The following is a 17,807-nucleotide window of genomic DNA, read 5'->3' as shown; positions in this document are numbered from 1 at the left end:
AAACCGGTTTAAAATTCAAAACCGGTTTGGGTTAAAACTGGTCTGGGTCGGTCAACAAAAGTCAAAACTAGTTTATGATCGATTTCTGATAGGGTTGAAACCGATTTCTTAACCGTGTATGATCGGTTTTGGTTCGGGTCCTGATCGGTTTCGCTTGAGTTTTGACCGATTTTGCTCTGTTTTGGCCGGTTTCGGTTCGATTAACCGGTTTTGGTGAAGAAAAATACAAACTAGTTCCGGTTTCGAACCTACAGTTTCAAACCGGTTTGATTTTTGTTTGATTTTCGGGTCACTTCGATTAATTGGTTTATTGTCCATCACAATGTCTAATTATCTATTATCTAATAAATGGAAAGTTTGGTGCCGCTAAGCCGCTGTTGGGCCACTTGCGGCACCTTTCATGTCCATAGAATTTTGTTTTTTTATTGGTATCGTGACGAACATAACAGAAGCTGATCGAATTATATATTTTGTTTCTTTTGTTTGTTTTGAATACGATATCATAACGAACGTGACGAAAACCGACCCAATTCACATAGAAACATCTCAACATCCGGCATCGACAACGCTCGGTTTTACCAACACCCGAGTTTACCGACCGACACCACCCTACTAGTCCACTCAATTTTTATATATATGTATATATTGTTCATTTTTTAGCTCTGGTACCGTAACGAACGTAGCCGAAACCGACCGAATTCATTTCCAGTTACCGCCTCAATTTCCAGGACTCACAATGCTCGGTCTTTACCACCACTCGGGTTTACTGACCAAACAAACTACGTTTTAAATAATTTATTTTTTTTATATGTTAATTTGACGAATATATATTTTTGGACGCTAAAGTTTTACCAACGGTGTCTATACCACAAAGAACGTAAATAATAATAATCGAATTTGCGTCAACCCACCGACATAACGCTTGGTTTTATTGACACCCAAGTTTTAACGTTGAAGTTTTACCAATTACCCGACGCAAAACGCCGGGTGAAAATCCAGTTTAAAGAAAAAAGAAAAAGATCTGGTAACCGTTAAACCAACCACCTCACTCTCTATAAACAGATAAGGTGTCCACACATCATCTTCACTCTACAACAATGGTGATGGAAGCAGCTTCCAGAACAAGCTTCCACACAACACTCGTTCCTACACTCCACCAAACCTCACCTCTCAAAACCACTCGCATCTCTCACTCACTCTCCGTACGCAGAACCTCAAATAATATCATCCGCTGCACTATCTCCACTGGCAGCGACACTTCTAAGGCTGCCGCGGCCCCGCAGGCGATACCGTGGGGGTGCGAGATCGATTCGGTGGAGAACGCGGCCGCCTTGCAGAAATGGTTGACCGAGTCCGGGTTGCCGGATCAGAAAATGGATATACAAAAGGTGGATGTGGGGGAAAGAGGTTTGGTTGCGAATAATAATATTAGGAAGGGGGAGAAGCTGCTGTTTGTGCCTCCATCACTCGTTATTTCGGCTGATTCGGTACGCAATTTAAAGTGGTTAATTTAGTTTAATTAGTTAGGAGTTAGTTAATAGTTGGTTTGTTAGACTTAAGACTTATTATCTGTTTACTTTTTAAAATGTTATCATCTTTTGGTCGCTGCTGCTGGTACCAACTAACAATTTGGCCGCTAACGGTCCCAATTTTTAACGTATTTGTTCCCAACGGTCCGCGACTAACAGGATCCTAACGCCAGGTAGCCAGAAAAACGGTTTTGGCTGGAAAACTCAACATTTCGATCCCAAACATCTTTGTAACCTTCGATCGGACCTTTAGGAACCTTTTTGTAATAAAAGCCCCAATTATTGAGGTTGTCGGAACCTAGAACCATTGTTGGAATTGATTGGTGGTGGTTGGTAGTGAGTCAGTTGGTGGCGGTGGCGGTGTTAAGGTTGAGTTTTCTTGCAAAAAAATGTGACTTCTCCGGCCAAAAGCGTTTTTCCGGTAACCTGCAAGTAACGACTTTAGGATTCTTATGCCGCGGACTGTTGGGAACAAATACGTTAAAAGATGGGACCGTCAGCAAGCAATTCGTTAGTTGGGACCAACAACGACCAAAAGATGATAGTTGGGGTTAATAAAAACCAATCTACCTTAAAAAAATATTAAAAGCCCTTAATGAAAAAACATATGCAAACAAACATTAACGGATGTAAACCAACACATTATCGAACGCTCACGAACACAACTGAACAAATCTAGCCTCTGTTCGTGTTCGTTCATGTAGTTAATCGAACAAAATTCCTTGATCATGCTCGTTCATTATTAAATGAACAAACATAAACAAACTTCCCGCCGGACATTTGGTTCGGTTTAGAGTCCTAATCATACTTGGAGAGTTCATTAATTAAGGTTAATATTAACCACATGGAACTAAAATCCCCAAATTATGGTTTGATAAATGTGCACATTTGTGTGTATGAAAACTTGAAATCAGGAGTGGAGTTTTCCAGAAGCAGGTGAAGTTTTGAAGAGATATAATGTACCAGATTGGCCATTAATTGCAACATACCTAATTAGTGAAGCAAGTCTTATGAAGTCATCTAGATGGAGCAGTTATATTTCAGCTTTACCAAGACAACCTTACTCACTTTTATACTGGTAAGCTTTTAATAATAACTGCATTTGTTTCTTTGAGTAGTATAAGAATATATGCTTAGTATTTCAGGACGCGTGCAGAATTAGATCGGTACTTGGAAGCGTCCCAGATTAGAGAACGTGCTATTGAAAGGATCAATAATGTAACCGGAACGTATGTACCCTTTTCTTTGATATTTGGTTAATTATCTCAAGGCCTATAAACGAACCGAACATCCTGTGAACTGTTCGGGGGGGAGTTTGTTTCTATTCGTTAATTTAATAAACGAACAAACATGAACAATATGTTTCGTTCATTTAGTTAAGCGAACGAATATGAACAGATGACTCGTTCGTTCTTTTATGTTCGCGAACGTGTGGTTACACTCGTTTGTATATGTTCATTCATTTACTTTCATTATGTTCGTTACTTTACTTTTGTTTAAGTTTGTTCGTTTACGGTTGTTAATATATTAATCTAATTTTTTAGGCCCATTACAATATAATCTAGTTTTAATAACTTTTCAGGCCCAGCACATTGGTGTTCACATTTACCCTTAATCGGATTTAGCAATTATATTTGCTCATCTATGTTCAGTTATGCTCGTTCGTGAACCATTCGTTTATATTGTTAACAAACGAATACGTTGATCTTCTTAACGAAGGAACAGGAACAAGAAAACCACGTTCGTTTACTTATTCGTGTTCGATTTTAGGCCCAATACAATTTACAATGTAGTCTAGTTTGATTAACCTTGTTCCGTTTGTGTTCGTGCAGTTCGTTTACAGGCCTAATTATCTATAATGAAAACTAATTTTTATTTTCCAACATTTTTTTTGCATGTTTTTTTTTCCAGATACAATGATTTGAGAGCAAGAATTTTCTCCAAGCATCCTAATTTATTTCCTGAAGAGGTATTTTAATTTGAATTTCTCAAAATTTGTTACAAGTAAAACTCAGATGTGTTGAGTGTTCATCACAGGTATTTAATATGGAAACATTTAGATGGTCATTTGGGATTCTTTTTTCGCGTTTGGTGAGTTTCACATTGTATCATACTTGATTTTCTAGTTTTTATAATGAAATGCTTATTTAATTATTAAACGAATAATTATATAACTAATAACGATTACAGGTTCGATTACCCTCGTTGGATGGAAGAGTTGCGTTAGTCCCGTGGGCAGATATGCTTAATCATAGTTGTGATGTATGTCCTAAACCGTCTTTTTACATGAGCAAGATATAACTCAAACCCGAGTCGCCCTAACTTTTTTTCTTAATTATTTGAAATTTATAGGTGGAAACTTTTTTGGATTATGATAAATCGACAAAGGGAGTTGTATTTACAACCGATCGCGCTTACCAGCCAGGTGAGCAGGTAATAATATTCTAATTTTATTTTCAGGTATACTTTATTACATAAAAGTAACCTTTGTTCAAAAAGAAGAAAGATGATAATGTTTGGAAATTTAATTTTGTAATCCTATAATTTCTTGCAGGTGTTTATTTCATATGGCAGGAAATCTAATGGAGAACTCTTGCTTTCTTACGGGTTTGTGCCAAGGCAAGGTACAAACCCGCGTGACTCAGTTGAGTTGCCATTGATGCTTAAAAAATCAGATAAATGCTATGAACAAAAGGTGGAAGCTTTGAAGAAGCATGGGCTGTCAGTGTGAGTATTATATAAAAAATTTGAGCCGAAACAAGCGAGGTTGGGCTCAGGCTAGAGCTTGAAGTTAAACGAGCTGGCTCGGTTTGTTTATTTTAATGAGCTGAAAAGTTGAGCTCGAGCACGACTTGTAAAAGGCTTGAGCCAGCTCGTGGCCCGTCAAACCGGCTCGTTAGTTTTTTTTTCCTTATTTTTTAAAATTGTTTTTACACATTGATGCATAGAAGACAAAAAAATAATTTTTATCATACAGAGAATGCAAAATTTATAAATAAACAAATTTATAGTGTAATACGTATTTTTTTTAAATCAGGAGACAGACTAAAAAAAATATATGTATTATTATTATTATTATTATTATATTTTCAATATTTTTATATGTAATTATGTACACACACACTTTTTTTTTTAATTTAACTGAGCTAAACTAGCTAGTTGGCTTGGCTCGTTTACAAATGTGTTGTTTTAAGTGAGCCCGAGGTTTTTATAACAGCCCTAGTTACGGGTTGAAATGAGCTGGGCTGACCTACAAATTGTTGGTTCAGGCCCCACTCCACACACACTCAATACACTCACGTATGTGTTGAACTCTCAAATATGGAATGATAAAAACACTGTATGTATATGAAGAGAATGAAGAAAGGTTAAAAGCTGCACTTTATTCACTAAACAAATAAAACTATTTATAGGCTACATGGCACTACGTGGGTACATTAAAAATAACAATAAAATACTAATTTAGCCTAAAATCTGGTAAACCAAATTGACTTCTTCTGCCCAACGTGCATAATATATTCGGTCATCCACATTCCCTATTAATTCGGTCAAACTAGTGCCAATTCAACAACTTATCTGTTAGTTGTTGATGACCCATTCTCTTAACCCGTACTCGACCCGAACTGACCCGAAACATCAAGATTATACCCAACACAAATACTATTTTATTTATTTTTAATTATTATCACAGCACACGATACTTATTTATTATCTGCTTTTATATCAGATCACAATGTTTTCCTTTACAAGTTACGGGTTGGCCGTTGGAGCTAATAGCATATGCATATTTAGCTGTCAGTCCCCCTAGTATGAGTGGAAAATTTGAAGAGGTGATAAATGATCTATATTGATATAATTGATTAGCTTATAATTAACATAATCAATATACTTTCTGTTTACATAAACTCTAATGTGATATTATTTTAAACCAGATGGCATCTGCAGCATCAAATAAAAATACCAGCAATAAGGAAATTAAATATCCTGAATTAGAGGAAGAGGCATTGCAATTTATATTGGATAGCTGTGAATCCAGCATATCAAAATATACCAAGTTCCTTCAGGTAATAATTACTGCAACAATCTCATCTTTTTGTGTAAATTCAAAATTAGTAGAGGTGGCAATATCGACCCGTTTACCTATGAATGGGCCTCTTCAAGCTATGCTGTATATCACAAAAAATAGTTAAAACGGTAACGGCTTGATTGCTGTCCAAAGTGTAATTTTAATGCATAGAACATTAGAACTCCTAAATCATTTGGTTTGAAACATTATCCTAAATATTAAAAAAATGTAATAGTTTTAATCATATTTGATTAGGGCCGCATGAAACCGAGAAAACCGAACCCAAACGAAAATTGATTGTTTGGTGTTTTGTTTGCGTAAAACCGAACTTTCAGTTCGTTTTGGTTTTGCATGCCATTAAAACCGAAAAAATAGCGTGACCGAAATATTTTAGCCCAAATGTATAATAATTAATTAGCAAGTATATTTAGGCCTAAATTCATTATTTTGGGCGAATATTTTTCAGCCCCAGTAGTAAAACCAAAACGAACGGCTTTCAAACATTCAAAAACTGATTTTTTTGATTTTTGGTTCGGTTTGAGCACAAAACCGACCTATGCACACCCTTATTAATTTGACACTTGTCCTTAAAAAAATTTGAATATTTTGACCAAGAAGGCTACGTTTTTGACATCTCATTATTGTGTGTTCTGGATGCTTTAATTAATATTTGAAACATTATTGAAACAGGCAAGCGGGTCAATGGATTTGGATATAACATCTCCAAAGCAGTTGAACCGTAAAGTCTTCCTCAAACAGTTAGCCGTTGACTTGTGCAATAGCGAACAACGAATTCTCTTTCGTGCACAATACGTAGAACACATTCACCTTAAACTCTCATTCTCACACACGCAAACACCGTTACTATGTGCTGACTCCGTGTCTCGTGTGATTTGCAGATATTGCGAAGAAAGTTAAGGGATATGAGAAGAGGTGAACTCAAGGCCCTTAAATTGTTTGATAGCGTCACAAAGTTTTTTAAATAAGTGAGCAGTTATACTCAACTAAGGTCTGCATTGTTAGTATAACTATACTGTCTTTGCATTGACCTTGACCGGAAAGTTGTGCAATTTAATATGTATTGACCACAAATGATTTATACTATCCGAGCATGGCCCGTTTAGTTAAACAGGTTAACGATATCATTCAAATATGACATGCATATTATTAAACGGCTTAGAAGAGATGACCGAGTCCCTTTTGTAGTAAGAAAAAAAAGGAGCCGAGTTAAGTGGAATTTGCACCCTTGTGATCAACACCTAAATACAGTTTGAGCCCCTGTGGTGGACTTTTTGCACGGTGAACACCTGAAGTCCACATTCCTTGCAACGTGAACCCACCCGGCCGTAAGTCTAATATGTATCGTATTAAATCCACGACTTCACAAAATGGGCGAAACACCCAAAGTATATTCTCAGGGTCAATAGGCCGTGTATGCGGCTACTGCTTTCACAAACTCGTATGTCTAACCAATAATGTCCGGCACCGGGATTTGTGAATTCCATTTGGTTACTAAAATTCTAATTATGGTGTTGATAAGTACTATTTTACTACATGTCTACATTCTGTTAGTATTAAAATTCTAATTAATAATGAAGAAATATGCAATTAAATTTATGGTGTGTATAAGTATTTCATGACTACATGTTACACTCTTGTTTGTATTAGAATTCTAATTCTAATTAATAATAAAGAAATGTAATTAAATTTATGAATCGGATAAATATATCATAACAACATGTCTACATGCAATGGATTCCAACATTAAAGTCGTTTTGAATTTTGACCACTTTCATATTATTTTATGGTAAAAACGGCATAGATAATAATACTAACAAGATAGAAATGCAATTAATGCCAACATTAAATAAAATCTTCACACTTTTTATATTATTTATTGCAAAAAGGAAATTACTCAATTAGCATTACTACTATAGCCCAAAAGAAAAGCTAATAATTACAATTTTTAAATGAGCATTAAAAACGTGCTTATCTTCTAAAAAAGACTTCTTCACATATGTTAGTGAACCTAAAGGTCCTAAAGTCCAAAAACCTTTTCTTTTTTTAACAGCTAAGGCTATAACTTTTTATTGTAATCACATATTATAAAATTAAATTTATAAAAACATTCCTAATAACTTCTCTAAATTGTGTGAGAGTGTCATCTACTTTTCATAATGTGATTGTAAGCGGTTATGAATTGAGACAAGAGAAAATGTTACCTTTCATGAATAAATTTTAAAAAAAAAATACTGTTCACCATATATAATTTTTTAATATTTGTTAAAATTGAAAGAGAAAAACGTTGCAATAATAAATGTATAAAAAATTTATGTAACTAAAAACGAGAGAAACAATACTGATTTTTAGTCTGGTTATAGAGATGACAATAACTAGTTTTTTTTTTCTTTATTTCTCAAAGAACAGACAATCTGGTTAGTGCTAAAATTTCAATTATTAAAATGAAAAAATATACACATTTATAGTGTGGATAAGTATTTCATGACCACATGTCAATCTAGTTTATTTTATTTTGTTAATTTTAAAAGGATAAGTTTCAAATTTAAACTACTTAATCAATGATTACACTAAAATTTATAAAAAGGAAAAAATATCACACTTTCAAGTAATTACAAAAAGATATTATCATCATCATCATATTCATATCGTCCATTTCACAACACACTATAAATATTAATAACGGTCAAAGACCATTCTGTCCCTATAAAAGGATTATTATTATCCTCTCTACCATAAACTGCTTAATAATAATAATAATAATAATAATATGGAAGCTCTGATGCATATCGGAGTTAGGGTTTACTCCGATTCTATAAACCCTAGCTTCAGATTCAAATTCCGTAAGCATCAATCAGTTCTAATGGACGGCCGTAGAGCTAATCTCACTTCAATTAAAGCTCAACAGGTTAATCATGTTAACTAATTTGATTTAATTGATATAATGAACTCTATGATTAGTTAGTTAATTGTAATCGGATTGATTAGGTTTATTCTGTTATTGTTATTAATTTGCTAGAGTTTGATATTAATCGTGTAAAACTTAATTTTTGTGCAAATGTGAAATTAATTAGGATTCAATACTTGTGGATATCTAAATTAACGGTGAAAACGAGCCGAGCTTGAGAACGGCTCGTTTTGAGCTCTTTTTCTATAGCTTGAGTTTGGCCCGTGGGTCGTTTTTAAGCTTGGATTTGGCTCAGGCTTGGCTCGTTTGTTATTTATCAGTTAATGTATATACATTTTTAATTGTTTTATATATTTTGAGAAAAACCTAACGAGCCGAAACTTGGCTCGATCTCCTGGAGTACCTTAAACGAGCTAAAGCTCGAGCTCGGCTCGTTTATTATTTATTAATTATTTTATATACATTTTTAATTGTTTTTATATATTTTGAGAAAAACCTTAAACGAGCCTAAGCTTAGCTTGAGCTCATGTAGTACCTTAAACGAGCTAAAGCGCGGCCCGAGCTCAACGGTGCAGTGTGATTTTAATTGAAAGTCTAAAAGAGGTAAAATAAAAATTACACAAGGCTTGTTGAGGATTGACGAGCTTAAACGAGCTTCCGATACAAGGCTCGAGCCTGGGCTCAATAACTAAACGATTTTTATTTGAGGCTCGAAAAAGCTCGGCTCGTTTCAAGCTTTTTATCGATCTGATTTTGAGTAGCTCGCGAGCAGCTTGGCTTGTTTGCACCCCTTGGATATCTAAATTCGTTACTGGAGATTTTTTTTGTTCAATAGTTTATAAATCTTCATATGATTAAATTATTTTGTTTAATCAATCTGCAGTCTGGCACGAAGGATGGGCCTATAATTTCTGATGCAACCAGTGATTCAGTATCTGAAGAATTGAAAAGCAAAGAGTGGGAAATTGGGGCTCTTAAAGACGAAATAGCTGCAACTCAGGGTATCCAGATAAGAAGACGACCTCCATCCGGACCTCCTTTGCATTATGTTGGTCCTTTTGAGTTTCGGTTACAGAACGAAGGGAATACTCCTCGTAACATACTAGAGGAAATTGTATGGAACAAAGATACAGAGGTTGCAAAGGTATATATTGTTTGAATTTGTTATCATTAGTTAATGATTATTTGACCTCTGAATGATGAAAAACAGAATCTGTTCATCCAAATCTTTAAAACTAATAAGAACTGTTTTTCAGATGAAAGAGAAAAGGCCAATATTTACATTAAGAAAGGCTCTTGAAAATGCTCCTCCTCCTCGAGACTTTCTAGGAGCTCTTAAGGTATCGTATATAAGAACGGGATTGCCTGCTTTAATTGCTGAAGTGAAAAAGGCTTCACCGAGCAGAGGCGTTCTAAGGGAAGATTTTAATCCTGTAAGTTGCCTCTCTCTCTGTATATATGTATATCTGTTTGTATAATACATATGGTTATGTTCCCATAATGAACTTATAACGATTAGGGCTGATTACACCAAAATGTATCTTACTTTCATTTTTTTTCATTGTTGTAAGAAAAAATGTTCTTTTTTTTTCACTGTTTGCAAGACCCTTACAGTTTTTCACCATTGTCACCATTTTTTTGATGATTTGGCACTGTACCATTTGAAAGTTTTACCTGTTGTAGAAGGTTACTTCCATACAATTGTAATAACTGAAAGTATGTTACACATGGCAGATCTTAATTTTTTTCTTACACAATGAAAAAGATGTTAAAAGTTTTATTTTGGTGGAATAAACCTAATTACTATCACCACTATGCATTTATTGTTAACAATTCTTCTCATTTTATCTTTCATTAAATTATTTAAAATTGTTTTCATGACAGGTTGAAGTTGCACAAGCTTATGAGAAAGGTGGAGCTGCGTGCCTTAGTGTTTTGACTGATTCAAAATATTTTCAGGTAAATATCGATTATCCCATGTTTGCTTTAACTAATATTGACAGCGTTATGATCATATGTTGTTTATGTTGTGTTTCTTTGTTTATTTTTAAAGGGAAGCTTTGAGAATCTAGAGGCTATACGTAGTGCTGGAGTCAAGGTTCGTTTATTTATAACTTTTTAAAATCTTTTTGCTACAACTTATGAGTTTTAGCATGTTTTGACATTATTTTGTAACGCAGTGCCCCCTTTTGTGCAAAGAGTTTATTGTGGATGCATGGCAATTGTATTATGCAAGAACAAAGGGTGCGGATGGTGTTTTGTTGATTGCAGCTGTTTTACCAGATCTTGATATAAAATATATGCTTAAGATTTGCAAGATGATTGGACTTACTGCACTCGTTGAGGTAGATTGAACCTTAATTATATATCTTTATATTAACGGAGTATTTATAAAAATATATATCTAAAACACTTTATATTTAACTTTGTTGTTAGGTGCATGATGAGAATGAAATGGATCGGATGCTGGCAATTGATGGAATTGAACTTATTGGCATCAATAACCGCAACCTTGGTACACCCCGTGTTTCTACATCTTGTTTTCAATTTAATTAGTTGTTTCACGACTAATCATAAACTATAACTTCATAATATACATGCAGCAACATTTGAAGTGGATATCAGTAACACAAAGAAGTTGCTCGAAGGAAAACGTGGGGAAACGATCCGACAAAAGGACATAATGGTAAGTGCAACACAATGAGAATATGCCATGCCCGTTTTATGCTCATAAATGGTTTGTGATATTTATTTATTTATATTTTAAAAAATTTTCAGGTGGTTGGGGAGTCGGGACTGTTCACTCCTGCAGACATTGCCTATGTACAAGAAGCTGGTGTGAAAGCCGTAAGTAAACCTTATGACTAATTTGACTGATAGATTCTGCTGTTGAACGGGATTTAAAATACGAATTTGTTTGTGTGTTGCAGATATTGGTCGGAGAGTCGATTGTGAAGCAGAAAGATCCAACACAAGGAATTAAAGATCTTTTTGGTAAAGATATAACGGGTTAGCTGCGGTTTAGTCACAACATCTAAGAATAAAACTCAATTTACTTTGGGTTCAACACCCTTTTGTATGCAGTTTACTTTCAGTTTGTTTCTTCTGTTGCAAGTAATGTTTAGCGGTTAAAATGGTGACGTGACACCGTTTTTTATGATACTATTTGGTGTCACACCATGATTTTATTTCTTATACGCAATGGGTAATTGTTGGCGAATCAAGCTTCACTATCTTATGTGTTATATTGTTATTTACGTATTTGAAAGTCGAGTAACACAAATTAGTTATTCGACTTTTTAAAAAAAGTGTCATTGGTATCGGGTCTGCACCCGATGAAGATATACCCAAGATTGGAACATTCAACATTATTTTAATTTTATTATAAGTTACTAGTCGTCGATCATGGTTATTTTTACCTTCGGTTATAGGTTTGGCGCAATAGTGCTTCATCTGATCTAGCTCCAATTTGAAGGGCCTGTACTGTAGAGATATATCTTGAACCGAATTTCAACTTGACGGATTGGATCAGATTTTGACTGGTTTAACTGAAATCGGTTTTGATATCGGTTTTAGATTTAGGAACCACTTTCGAATCTTGAACTGGTTTCAATGTGCCCCTAGATCAACAACACTTACAAACCTTTCTATAACTTCTCCGACCTGAGCAGTTCAATCATACACAAATCCTTACATTCGAGTCTTCTCACATCACCCAACCGCGTTTTTTAGTTGTAGTTTCTTGGATCATGTACACATTATATGTTATCGCATCGGTATTTGGTATATACGAGTTTGAGTTAAAGTTGGTGTTTGTTCTAGACAACGTATGTCGGGTACTTACGAAGATCTAGCAATTTGCCAACCCACAAATCGCCCCGAAATCCCTACTTATGATTGAAAATCAACGAGATCGAACTAACTAACAAAGATAATCGTACATCATACCCCTGTCTTCGATAAAAGCTTGTTCTCGAGTTTTGTCTCCGAACCAAGGGGACATAGGGTTGTTTCCTATTAAGTATTGATTTGATCGAACTAACTAACAAAGATAATCGTACATCATACCCCTGTCTTCGATAAAAGCTTGTTCTCGAGTTTTGTCTCCGAACCAAGGGGACATAGGGTTGTTTCCTATTAAGTATTGATTTGACGCGCTCAAGTTGTTCTAGCTATATGATTCGTCTCGCTCAACTTTAGGCTAGAATGTGATTGTCAGATTGTGAGTGGGCAATAGAGAAAGATTTCTTATTGGTTGGGTTCGTGTCATGTGACACAACCAGGAACACCTTCAATCACACATCCATTGTGGTTAGGGTTGTCCAAATTGCTCGATTCTCGATCGAAAAATGTTCGTTCGATTTTCGGCTCGGTTTGTAAACAAGTCAAGCACGAGCAAAGGTTCGCTCAAATTATTTATTAACTTATACACACAAATATGCAATTATGCTAACCCACTTTCTAATCATATATATACACTAAGGTGCTGTTTGTTTTTTCAGAGGTAAAACATCTGCAGTCTGCGGACCATATCTGCAGGCATCTGCAGCAGAAGAGGTGGACCAAACATCTGCAGACTGTAAGAAGAAGACTGTTTGTTTTTTAACTAAATGAGCAATTTTTTGTTCATTTGTTAAATAAACGAATATCCTAACAAAAGTTTCATCAAATGTTCGGTTCATATACAGGCCTACTTAAGTTGATTCTGGGATTAAATTGCCTGGTCTGTTTTCTACTACTACTACTAGAAGCTTGTGTTCATGAACCAAATATGTGTCTGCAATGAATATATTTAAAATCAATGATATATAAAAAGTGAGAGATTGATTGATACCATCAGCAACAGCCATCTCGATATCTTCCATGGTTATAAGCCCCTTTTCCATAGCTTCCTTCTGGTCCTGTTCAGTAGATTATTCAGTTCAACAAGCTAATTTAAACATGGTAATAATGAATTAATAATACATAAATAGTGAATGAAAGAATAATACCCGGCGCATTTCTTCATGAGCTTACGCTTATGCTTGCCGGAAATAGTGGTGTTTTGGGGCTTATGTTTCAGCTTTCCGGTAAGAGGGTCACCGTGCGTGCGCCGCTCGCTTACGGTCGGCGATGGCAGCTCTCCGCCGCTTCTGTACCACGTTGAAGACGGCCATCCCGATATCTGCTTCTCGGTGACTAGAGTTTCAATTGGGCGTCCATGGTTCCTTATTTGTATTGTCGATGGAATAAGTTACACAATTTCCCCCTCATGTATTACGAGTGAAGTGTCTGATGATGAAGGAACAAAGAAGAAGAAGTGGAGAAGAGGTGAGAAGTCACATGTACAAGACTTCTGGGAGAAGAGGGCGCGCAGACGTTTTTTGATGAAACGTCTTCGGAAAAACAAACGCACTTCAGAGCCCAACGTCTGCGCACCCTCTTCTCAGTGCAGACAAAAGTGGTCAGGAAGAGCTTTTGAGGAAAAACAAACAGCACCTAAAATACTAGTCCACTACAGGTTATAACATTTCATTTATTTATGAAATTATTTCACTATCAAACAATAATTTATGCGGGTCATGAGTCTCACCAAACCCGGATAGCACTTAAACAGATTATAACATCTTATTTATTTGTAAAATTCTTTCATCTATGTTGCTGGTCTATCCTTTACATCGTCAACCTCTCATCATCACCTACACCAACCGCCATTTCTTTGTTGGATTTCTCCTAAATCGTCAAATGAACACCGGTTAATCAGCCACCAGCTCAAATTCAGTCGCCCCTTACCTCCTCTTTTATTTATGAAACGCTAACCGGGTCAACCTTTTTTCATCTTCACTCATACCACCGCCACCGCCATTGCGTCAACCTTCCTACAACGGTTGCTGCTGGTTGCATATTACTAACATACTATGCTATCTTAAATTTATAAAAACATAAAAACATTCCAAAGTTAGTTTTTTATCTTAATGCTCTTTAATACAAACTCGGGTTAAATGTTCTTTCATTTAAAATTTAATAAACAGCTCACGAACATAAACAAACATAGGTAAACGGATATATATGTACAAACGTAAACAAATACAAACGAAAAATATTTCCACTTTTATTTCCGTTTTAAGACTGTTTTGTCTTGTGGATCAAACAATATATGAAAATTTAATTTACCATTTTAAACGTACACTTTGCATTATAATAACTAAGAATATTCCATTTCTCATTTATTAAATAACTGAATTACGTAATAACTTAAAATACGTTTATTCTTGTATTAATAGAACCGAACTTATATTTTAAACTGTATCAATCCAAGACATACGCTTTTTTTAATCTACGCGCCGATATAAATTTTATTTAAAATTGAGCGAGTCAAGTTTATATCGAAGTTTTTTTTTACCAACTTGGTTTTGAATAAAATTTATTTCGGCGCGTAAATAAAAAAAAGTGTGTCTCAGCGTGTTTGAATTTTAGTAAACTTTATATTTCAAAATTTATAAAAGAAAACTAATTAAGAGTAAAATTAAATATAATAATATAACATTAAGAAAAATACTAAAAATTTTATAAAAAAACTCATCCAAACTATTTTTTACCTAAAATAGTCGTCCCGACAAGTTTTGTGCTTCAAAATACTCGTTCCTAAAATTTGTTTAGCCTAAAATAATCGTCTCGATCAGTATTGTAAACTATTCGTTGATACCAAGAATTAGTCATCATGACTGGTTTAAAATACATATTTCTGAAACTCTTTATAAATAATACCTAAAACTATAAACTTTTTTATAAAAATACTTTTTTTTATAGAATTTCCCTTATATTTGTTGTCTGAAATCTTTGACCATACAGTCACTCTTATTTAGATTTTTGATTTGTAATTTATTTAGTTATGGATGATATGTGTGTATAAATTTTTGGAGTAGCGTCTTTCTGGAAACAACATCTTTATTAGTTGAGATCATACTTATCTTTAGATCATACTTATAGCTTTCCTATGTGTAGGACAGAGGTACGATGTGCATACATCACATCTCTCTATACCCGACTTATATCTTTACTATTGTTGAGATTCCAATAAATATAATTGATTGATTAATGTGTGTATTCCGTGTTGTAAGCCCTTAAGGCTAAAGACATGGGTTTTAGACTATAATAGAATTAGGATATTTAATGCCAATTTGGTGTTGATTCGTTATGCTATTTAGGATTGATTACGTACTAATTACAATCACTTAAACTTAGATGTGTTTGATTGTTCTTTCATGAAAGGCACAAAGGAGCCCAAAAATCATAAGGTATTGGTATAGCCCAAAAGGAATCGATAGAGCCCATACGGCACAGACGGAGCTTAATGGCATAAAGGATTTTAAAAGACACAAATGAAGCTCAAAAGGTACACATGGAGCCTAATGGCACAAATAAGTTTAAAAGGCACAAAGGGAGACCAAAATGCACAAAAGGAACCCGAAAAACACAAAGGAGCCTAAAAGGCACAAACAGAGCCCAAAAGGCACAAAGAGAGCGTAAAAGGCACAAATGAAGCCCAAAAGGCACAAGCAAATTTCAAAAGACACAAACGGAGCCCAAAAAGCACGAAGGTAGCCCAAAAAGCACGAAGGGAGCCTAAAAGGCACAAACGTAGCTCAAAAGGCACAAATAAGTTTAAAAAGCACAAAGGGAGACCAAAATGCACAAAAGGAACCCAAAAAACACAAAGGAGCCTAAAAGGCACAAAGGAGACCAAAAGGCACAAAGGGAGCGTAAAATGCACAAATGAAGCCCAAAAGGCACAAACAAATTTCAACAGACACAAACGGAACCCGAAAAGCACGAAGGTAGACTAAAAGGCACTAAGGGGGAGCCTAAAAGGCACAGACGTAGCTCAAAAGGCACAAATAAGTTTAAAAGGCACAAAGGAAGACCAAAATGCACAAAAGGAGCCCAAAAAACACAAAGGAGCCTAAAAGGCACAAACAGAGACCAAAAGGCACAAAGGGAGCGCATAAGGCACAAATGAAGCCCAAAAAGCACAAACAAATTTTAAAAGACACAAACGGAGCCCACACAGCACGAAGGGAGCCTAAATGGCACAAACGTAGCTCAAAAGGCACAAATAAGTTTAAAAAGCACAAAGGGAGACCAAAATGCACAAAAGGAGCCCAAAAAACACAAAGGAGCCTAAAAGGCACAAAGGAGACCAAAAGGCACAAATGGAGCATAAAATTCACAAATGAAGCCCAAAAGGCACAAACAAATTTCAACAAACACAAACGGAACCCGAAAAGCACGAAGGTAGACTAAAAGGCACTAAGGGAGAGCCTAAAAGGCACAGACGTAGCCCAAAAGGCACAAATAAGTTTAAAAGGCACAAAGGAAGACCAAAATGCACAAAAGGAGCCCAAAAAACACAAAGGAGCCTAAAAGGCACAAACAGAGACCAAAAGGCACAAAGGGAGCGCAAAAGGCACATATGAAGCACAAAAGGCACAAACAAATTTTAGAAGACACAAACGGAGCTCAAAAAGCACGAAGGTAACCCAAAAAGCACGAAGGGAGCCTAAAAGGCACAAACGTAGCTCAAAAGGCACAAATAAGTTTAAAAGGCACAAAGGGAGACCAAAATGCACAAAAGGAGCCTAAAAGGCACAAACGGAGACCAAAAGGCACAAAGGGAGCGTAAAATGCACGAAGGTAGACTAAAAGGCACTAAGGGAGCCTAAAAGGCACAGACGTAGCCCAAAAGGCACAAATAAGTTTAAAGAGCACAAAGGAAGACCAAAATGCACAAAAGGAGCTCAAAAAACACAAAGGAGCCTAAAAGGCACAAACAGAGACCAAAAGGCACAAAGGGAGCGCAAAAGGCACAAATGAAGCCCAAAAGGCACAAACAAATTTCAAAAGACACAAACGGAGCCCAAAAAGCACGAAGGTAGCCCAAAAAGCACGAAGGGAGCCTAAAAGGAACAGACGTAGCTCAAAAGGCACAAATAAGTTTAAAAGGCACAAAGGGAGACCAAAATGCACAAAAGGAGCCTAAAAGGCACAAAGGAGACCAAAAGGCACAAAGGGAGCGTAAAATTCACAAATGAAGCCCAAAAGGCACAAACAAATTTCAAAAGACACAAACGGAGCCCAAAAAACACGAAGGTAGACTAAAAGGCACTAAGGGAGCCTAAAAGGCACAGACGTAGCCCAAAAGGCACAACTAAGTTTAAAAGGCACAAAGGAAGACCAAAATGCACAAAAGGAGCCCAAAAAACACAAAGGAGCCTAAAAGGCACAAACAGAGACCAAAAGGCACAAA

General features: G+C 35.6%; 2 protein-coding genes across 2 annotated transcripts; both read left to right on the top strand.

Annotated features, from left to right (window-relative positions):
• Positions 1–1,094: 1,094 nt before the first annotated feature.
• Positions 1,095–6,724, top strand: LOC143603906 (ribulose-1,5 bisphosphate carboxylase/oxygenase large subunit N-methyltransferase, chloroplastic-like). Its single transcript, XM_077080570.1, has 12 exons — positions 1,095–1,487; positions 2,444–2,607; positions 2,675–2,758; positions 3,441–3,498; positions 3,567–3,620; positions 3,720–3,791; positions 3,882–3,962; positions 4,084–4,256; positions 5,257–5,359; positions 5,462–5,593; positions 6,286–6,408; positions 6,495–6,724. The coding sequence occupies exons 1-12, from the start codon at positions 1,098–1,100 to the stop codon at positions 6,579–6,581; spliced, it is 1,521 nt and encodes a 506-aa protein (XP_076936685.1). The 5' UTR covers positions 1,095–1,097; the 3' UTR covers positions 6,582–6,724.
• A 1,578-nt stretch (positions 6,725–8,302) lies between these two features.
• LOC143603898 (indole-3-glycerol phosphate synthase, chloroplastic-like) lies at positions 8,303–11,780 on the top strand. The gene is made up of 10 exons (XM_077080562.1): positions 8,303–8,521; positions 9,405–9,665; positions 9,778–9,954; positions 10,406–10,480; positions 10,575–10,619; positions 10,702–10,866; positions 10,958–11,036; positions 11,125–11,207; positions 11,300–11,368; positions 11,452–11,780. Exons 1-10 carry the CDS (start codon positions 8,384–8,386, stop codon positions 11,533–11,535), a joined length of 1,176 nt encoding a protein of 391 aa, XP_076936677.1. The 5' UTR covers positions 8,303–8,383; the 3' UTR covers positions 11,536–11,780.
• Positions 11,781–17,807: the final 6,027 nt, after the last annotated feature.

The sequence above is a fragment of the Bidens hawaiensis genome, unplaced genomic scaffold (genome assembly GCF_021521415.1).
Source record: "Bidens hawaiensis isolate Kalapana, Puna unplaced genomic scaffold, B.hawaiensis_p1.1 tig00063324_1, whole genome shotgun sequence".
Classification (NCBI taxonomy): Eukaryota; Viridiplantae; Streptophyta; class Magnoliopsida; order Asterales; family Asteraceae; genus Bidens; species Bidens hawaiensis.
The sequence above is the reverse complement of the archived record's forward strand: the minus strand, read 5'-3'. Positions and strand labels throughout refer to the sequence as shown.

Excerpts from the sequence above, each read along its gene's own strand:
- LOC143603906 (XM_077080570.1), top strand. The coding sequence starts at position 1,098 with ATGGTGATGGAAGCAGCTTCCAGAACAAGCTTCCACACAACACTCGTT. Across the intron at positions 3,621-3,719 it reads GGATTCTTTTTTCGCGTTTG|GTTCGATTACCCTCGTTGGA; the intron begins GTGAGTTTCACA and ends TAACGATTACAG. Across the intron at positions 4,257-5,256 it reads AAGAAGCATGGGCTGTCAGT|ATCACAATGTTTTCCTTTAC; the intron begins GTGAGTATTATA and ends CTTTTATATCAG.
- LOC143603898 (XM_077080562.1), top strand. The coding sequence starts at position 8,384 with ATGGAAGCTCTGATGCATATCGGAGTTAGGGTTTACTCCGATTCTATA. Across the intron at positions 9,955-10,405 it reads TAAGGGAAGATTTTAATCCT|GTTGAAGTTGCACAAGCTTA; the intron begins GTAAGTTGCCTC and ends TTTTCATGACAG. Across the intron at positions 11,037-11,124 it reads CATCAATAACCGCAACCTTG|CAACATTTGAAGTGGATATC; the intron begins GTACACCCCGTG and ends ATATACATGCAG.